Raw genomic sequence first — 7,455 nt, 5'->3', positions numbered from 1 at the left:
TATCTACATAACTTATCAACTATATCTAGGACACACTTCTTAACACCTATACTCTTTTATGTGTATTGAACCCATAAGCTCTATGTTTAATAAGTTTGAGCCGTGACTTAAAATATCTTAACCAAATCCTTAAAATTAATGTGTCATTGCCTCATGTGGCATAACTTTACACGGTTAACTCAGACATTGTTGTATACCAAGGAAGAACTAATATTAGGATTAATTGTATAACAATTATATATCCATAATGATGTGCACTATGCAAATACACTTCCTTTCCTCATCTAAAATGTTGCACCTATTTATAAAAACATTATACTAAGATTGTTATCACAAATTTACTTAATACTAATCAAATTTGTTTAATCTTTCAACATAAAGAACCTCACTAAGTTTGGGACAACCGAATATGCAAATAGAGTCTATCCTTTTGGCTTAACCAATACTATCATCACCAAATGTCACATTATCACCATTAAACTCTTTAAAGGTAGCAAAAAATGACTTACCCCTATCATGTGCCTTGAATAACCACCATATAGTTACCAATCACATGGTACTTTAGCTAAACATTACATTAAAATTAAGATTGCTTTTATTAACCCAAACTTGCTTAATTTTTAGAGGTGTGCCTACTTGACTTTTCCTATTCCTAGAACTAGCTAGTGTGAGATCCTCTACCCTTCTTTATGTTCAAATTTTGGTTTTAAAAGAAGTTGGATTCATTTAATCGTCTATTAACATGGTACTAAAATCCATCATAGAACCACTTATTATACACACTTTTAAATTTATTACGAATGGTAGGAAAAAAAAAATGGTACTTAAGGATGCCTTCACAATTAGAGCGATGTCCTTGACTTTTACAATCATTTTTTCCTACTAGTAGAAATCTTATATAACCTTATTTATGTTACCAAGTTTATGCTTTATCATGGATTAATTTTCCTTTTATTGATAATTTCATTGGAGATTTTACCAAGCAAATGTTTTTTTTTCCTGAAATTCAAGAGTGTCAACTTTATGAAGTAAATTAGTGTTTTCAAAGTCTAAAGAATCATAACATTTTTTAATTCTAAGAGTTTTCTTACAAATTTTAACACTCAACCTTGATTTTCAAGCTTTCTTCATGTAAAGCTTCATAGGTAATTGAATGTCATCAAAATCATTATAGCCTTCTCATTAATTTTAGGACTTGGGAAATGAGATGCCATATGTCATATTCCTCCCTCATTAAAACATTTCAATTTTTATTTTTTTTGCTTATACGAAATATTTTCCTTCTCTCTTTGCTTTGTTTTGGATTTTTTTTCCTTATCTGAATATGACTTGCAAGATATTTTTTATGAGCTTGCATTATTATTTTTTTTTATAAATTTCTTAGAGTACAAATAAAGCTAAAAAAGAACACTACCAATTAAGCTTTTTAGATTCAACATCTTCATTCATAACTGCTTTAAAGGTTGCTCTCTTAGGCTTCTTTGAAGTAGGCATGGACATCTTATATTGTTGAAGTGACCTAATAAATCAATCAATTCTCATAGAGTCAATATATATTTTCTTTCCTTTATAGTAATTACTTTAGGTCTAAATCTCTTAGGAATAGATATAAGGATTATTATTATTATTTTTGGTCTTGATTCTTAGACATTCTCATATAGATTGAAACTTGAATGGATTACATCAGTTTTTATCTTCTTCTATTCTTATATTTTCAAACTTAATGATAAGGGTCTCCAAAAAGCCCGCGGCCCGCAGCCCGGCCCAGCCCGTAGCCCGGCCCGGCCCAGCCCGTAGCCCGGCCCGGCCCGCAGCCCATTTTTTGATGGGCCGGGCTGTGGGCCCCAATTTAGGGCCATAGGCTCGCTCGTATATAACTAATATATATATATATAACTAATGCAAAATAATTACACAAAAGAGGCCTAGCTCAGTTAGTGGCTAGCTCCCTTATGGTTCCATAAGGGAAGGGGATTGAATCCCCTTCCCTTCAAAACTGAAAATTATTTTTATTTTTACCTCAACTCGCCAGCCTGGCCCGCCAAGCTCACCCAGCACGCCCAGCATGCCCAGCTTGAGGGCCCACGGGTTGGGCCACGGGCCTTAGATATACCAAGGGCCCAGCCCGTTGACCAGTCAACGGGCTCAGTGGCCCGCCTTGGGCTGGGCCATGGGCCTTACTTTTCCGGGCCGGGTGGCCCGGCCCGGCCCGTTGGAGACCCTTACATAATGATTACATATAAATTTTAGACAACTTCATAAATGAAACAAAACCTTATTGTGATAGATAAAATATGTTAGATCTCTTTAGCATGTTTATATGTTGCTATCCCACAAAACTAGTTTGGACTCATACCATTAAAAATTCTATAGTGAGGTCTGACATTAGCTCCATTATCAAGTTTATCTTTCTGATATTTGGGCTTAACTTCAATAGTAGATCTCTCAATGCCATCCCAAACTTATTCATTTTTCATTTTTATATGGTTTTCTAATAGGGATAAGTATTTCCATCAAAATAGAGAGTTGATTGTTAAAGGATGATCTCACTTGTTATGCTTTCATGAATAAAGAATATAAGTAGGAATCAAAGAAAAAAATGATTTTAAAATTTAATCCGCTTCTTGATTCATGAAACCATCTAGAGGTTAGTGAGTCCAAAAAAACTTATTTCTAATAATTCTCAATTATCTTTGTCATTCAATTTATCGAAAAATAAGATGAAAATAAAAAAAAACGATCCATGACACCAAGAGACAACAAATGATGTATATGAAAACTGCCTATAGATTCTCACAAAAACCCCATAGAAATAAAAGCCAAGGATCTATTAAATTATATATAGAGTAATTCCACAAAGTAAGTATACAAATTTATGTGAACTCAAACACTACCTTTTCCCAAGGGACTTAGTTTGACCAATACCAATATTCTACATTCACATTGTTGATGTAACATGCAGTATTTCTTAATGAACACCTCAAATTCTTACTAAAGTGATCGATGTGATTGACTACCAACCAATATTTGAGATAGGGCGTATCTTAATAGGATAATCACAATGTAATATAATAAACACATCATGATTTTGGCACATGTTTATATGGAGTACACCCTATTGGACGGGTTGGAGCAAGGTACAATATGGATTTTCATAATTATTTAAAAAGGCAAAATTCATATGCTCTTGGGCCCTAAGAGGCGCTTGAGACTAGTTGAGAACTCCACGCAATTTTCATTTTCTCAACCCATTTTTCAAAATGCCAATATGAACCTTTGAACATACCAAAATGTCCTACTGTATACTTAGCTGCCTCATAGTTTACTGTTCAACGCAACTGAAACATTTGAAGCTGAAAAATTCCGTCCAAGTAGATGGACTCAGACCAATAAACAATATTTGAATTAAAATGGCCAACTTATATTTAGCTAATGCATTGTGAAGGTTAAAAATTAATTAAGAAATCTTTTAATTATGATATCACGTGAGTATCACAATTTAATCCCTCTTGATCAACTAACAACCCAATCAATGACCCATGACCTCTTCAAATTTGAAAACATTGATTTCTCTCATCCAATTTCCCATCGTTTACGTGATAATACAAGTGTTGAAGCATTAATTAACCAGTACATTTGCAAACTGAAAACTTTGGTTTTGTATTATTATTAATTTTAAAAATATATCTTTACTTCTATAAATATTTTGAAAAAGTCCATGATTATTATCATTATTATATATATCATGCAAAATGAAAAAAGCAATTTGAACATAGATTTAATAAGAAGGCTAGCAGCATCACTCATGATTATTTCTAGGAAAATTCTGAAATCCATCCCAATAATAAAAGTTAATGTGAATAAATATGAACTTTAGCTTGTCTGCTAAAAAAAGAAAAAAAAAAGGGGGAGTCGAAGGAGCGAACCTGACTTTTGTAACATCACTACTAGCTTTTCACACCTAGCTAGATAGCATTGGGAAACAGGGACAGGTCTTATATGGTTAGACTGAGGAAACCCTATATTTCTCTCCCGGTCCTGACCCCTCTTTTTCTTCTGGGTATCGTTCATTCTTCATCGCCCTTTACACTCATATATACATCTTGTGTTGATTTGACTGACACCCGCATCGTCTGAAAAACAGCACTTGATAAAGATTCGGTGCATGAATTTGATAGCAATAAATTAAGGGTGGTTTCAGAGGCTTATAAGGTGGATCGGAGACATGGGAAGAGGCCTCTTCCTTCCGATGAAGCGGAGGAGAAAGAGGATCAAGATCATATCTTCCCTGTCTACTCAGCCCGCTCCCAACAAGACATGTCCGCTATGGTTTCAGCTCTCACTCAAGTCATTGGAAACACTGACAAAAACCCACTTCATGATCTTGGAAACCCATCACCAATCTCCCACCACTCCGCCACAACCCCACATGATCAACCTTCTCAGCTTCTTCAAGATCAAGGTACTCGTACCCTAAGTGCTCCACTAATTCATGTTATATAATAATCAAATCCTTTCTATCTTTCATTAACTACTGAAGATAATAATAAAATTTAGACATCAAGGCTGCTGTAGTCAGGATTAATGAGCTGGGTATATATATATACCAGTCGAATGACCATACCTATGGCGTCCAACTCGTTTTGTATCATATGTATATTCCTATCTTGGATTTTACAACTCTTTGTGAAGTTTTTTTCTTTATATTTTTAGTCAGAAGAAATGGTGCAGGTTTGACTGATTTATTTTCATTTGCATATAAAATCTTTCGCTGCATGCATCTTACTGTGTTGTTTGTCTGTCTTCTTTCAACCCAATACGTTTTCCTCCTCCTCTCACGCCCCATTTGATTTGATTTGATTTGATTTCCACTGTTTCTAGAATGTAATTGTTTGTGGGCAATCACATGTTTTGGTCGGTTTGGAGTAATCAAGACTGTAAGCTTTGTATAACACAATGCATGAAGATATTTAGGAAGCAAAAATTTCATTTAGGTTTCTGAAAGGGGTGGAGAGAAGAGAGGATAGAGGGTGGTGTAAGTTGTAACCTAAGTTTGAATATGAAGCGATTTAAGAGAATACAAATAATTAAACTAAAGAAATGTGGTTTTGTGTGAATGAAGGGAACCAGCTGAGGAGAAGACACTATAGGGGAGTAAGGCAAAGACCTTGGGGGAAGTGGGCAGCTGAGATACGTGATCCAAATAAGGCAGCTCGAGTATGGCTGGGCACTTTCGACACTGCTGAGGATGCTGCACTTGCCTATGATGAAGCTGCTCTTAGGTTCAAAGGAAACAAAGCCAAGCTTAACTTCCCTGAAAGAGTTCAAGGCCGAAGCGAATTAGGTTACCTCACAAATCGTCAAGACTTCCTTCTTCCTCAGCAACAACAGCTTCCCAACCCTGCTGTTCCTCCTCTTCCTCATCCATCCCTCCCTCGACCGTCATATCCCAATCTTCATCACTATGCTCAGCTCCTTCCAGGTGGAGGTGGTGATTTAAATCATGCTATGTCCAGTCTTTATGGTAGAGAAGCTTCTACTACGCAGTCTTTGTCAACTACATCTTCATCTTCTTCTACAACCTCTCATCCACAACACCATCAGCGAAGACGACAACGAGAAGAAGAAGAATTACAACAACCACAACTTCTACAATTTTCATCACTGTTTGGAAGTTCTTCTAGCAACGACCCTCACAATAACAGGAGAGATGACTGAAAAGGTCAGTAAAGAGGGTACTTAGTATTCCCAATAATCCCTTTAAGAAGGGTTGCAGTAAAAGATGTGAATTTCGGTTATGTTGTCTTATTTTTATTTTTTATTTTTTATTTTTAAGCTTAAACCCTTGCCTATTGATCTTTGTCTTGAGTTTAAGAGTGAAAAAGAGAACCCACAATGCATGGAAGTGATTCTACTCTATATGTCTAATGTTGTAGAGATTTATCTGCCAAAAAAGGGAAAAAGAAAATGGATGGGTTTAAGGTGGAACTGCAATATGAAAGAAAGAGAAGATAGATTGATGATATGCTTAACAAGCTGCCATCTCTCAGGCAGTATGAGGTTGGAGCTTGAGTTCCAACTTAAATATTGGAGATGATAACATCTAAAGTTGCCATAGTGTGATGGCAAGTGGGTCTTCCACTGATGCTAATTTAATTATAACATGCATGCCAACCTCTTCACGGACAATGGCTTTTGATCAATTTGAATTGAGGTTCCAGCGACTGGATGACTTCATTAGATATTGAGACACCAAAGAGTCCCCACTCAGATGGGAAGTATTCCGGTCTCCAGTTGGACCCTTTAATGGGTTTAGACCCCACGCCAACTCCACCGCCCATGGACAGAAAGAAAGCAGTCAACCATTCAATAACAATGAGCAATTAAAAACATACAAAAGAATGTACCAATTGAAAAATAATTCATTTGGTACCAATTTGAAAATATATGGTAAAATCTAAATCCTTAGAAAATAGTGTATGAAGTATAAATACATATACAAATAAATGTGATCAAAATGTAAACAACTAGACTCAAATGTAAAATTATGAAACCTTACCAAACTATGTAATTGTACGTATGTAAGTTGTGATTGATTTTATTTTTTGGTGGGTAGCCAACTAGCCATTCGTTTTTGGTAAATCAACCTCAGAAAAAGGGTGGTGTCCTTGCTCTTGTTTAGCAGTACAGCAGATGAATGTCCTACTCCTAGGGCCAAGTGCAAGCAGAAGTCTCAAGATTCTCAAAATGGTACGCGGAAGCGGCGGAACCATACTTATTCAAACTACGTGTCTCAAAGTAGGATTCTGAAAATGATGGAAACCGGCTTCCTATTTTACATTTGGATTCTGGCCAGAAATAGGTTGCACCTACAAACAGTGCTAGTTTTATAATTCATTGACCAAAAAAATAAAAATAAAATAAAATCTTAAAACAGCCCACCCTATGCAATACTAGAATGATCACTTCGATAATAAGTCTCATTCAACACCAATTAGAGTTTGTTATGCTACTAAAACCCATATTCCATTTGAATTTCTATTCAATTATGGATTCGGCTGTGATGCTATTAATTATGATCAAACTCATAACTAATTTTAAATTAAAATATAAGATGAATCTATCTTTATAAGTATAGAAACTTTTTTTTCTTTGTTTTTTTGGGTTGAAGCCTGTGGGATGATACATCAATGTAAGTCCTAAGTTAGAAATGAAAATACATATATTATTATGTACACCTATAGTTTCAGAGTAGGTAGGGAATGGTGGATGAAATTATGCGCCTCTGATAGAGAGCCTGCTAGGCTTTTGTGACCCTATGTGTTAGTTCACTCTCACGCTTTGATTCTATTTGCAATCGCAATCACACAAAATACGGTATGAAGAGGCAGACTTCCATTCTACTCCCAAGGCTTAAGAGGGCAAGGTTGCACTTGATACAATTAAAACGTTTTA

General features: G+C 35.5%; 1 protein-coding gene across 1 annotated transcript; it reads left to right on the top strand.

Moving 5' to 3' along the window:
• Positions 1-3,900: 3,900 nt before the first annotated feature.
• LOC100245655 (ethylene-responsive transcription factor ERF113) lies at positions 3,901-5,919 on the top strand. The gene is made up of 2 exons (XM_010665504.3): positions 3,901-4,462; positions 5,123-5,919. The coding sequence occupies exons 1-2, from the start codon at positions 4,318-4,320 to the stop codon at positions 5,716-5,718; spliced, it is 741 nt and encodes a 246-aa protein (XP_010663806.2). The 5' UTR covers positions 3,901-4,317; the 3' UTR covers positions 5,719-5,919.
• Positions 5,920-7,455: the final 1,536 nt, after the last annotated feature.

This window comes from Vitis vinifera, chromosome 17 (assembly GCF_030704535.1).
Source record: "Vitis vinifera cultivar Pinot Noir 40024 chromosome 17, ASM3070453v1".
NCBI lineage: Eukaryota > Viridiplantae > Streptophyta > Magnoliopsida > Vitales > Vitaceae > Vitis > Vitis vinifera.
The sequence above is the reverse complement of the archived record's forward strand: the minus strand, read 5'-3'. Positions and strand labels throughout refer to the sequence as shown.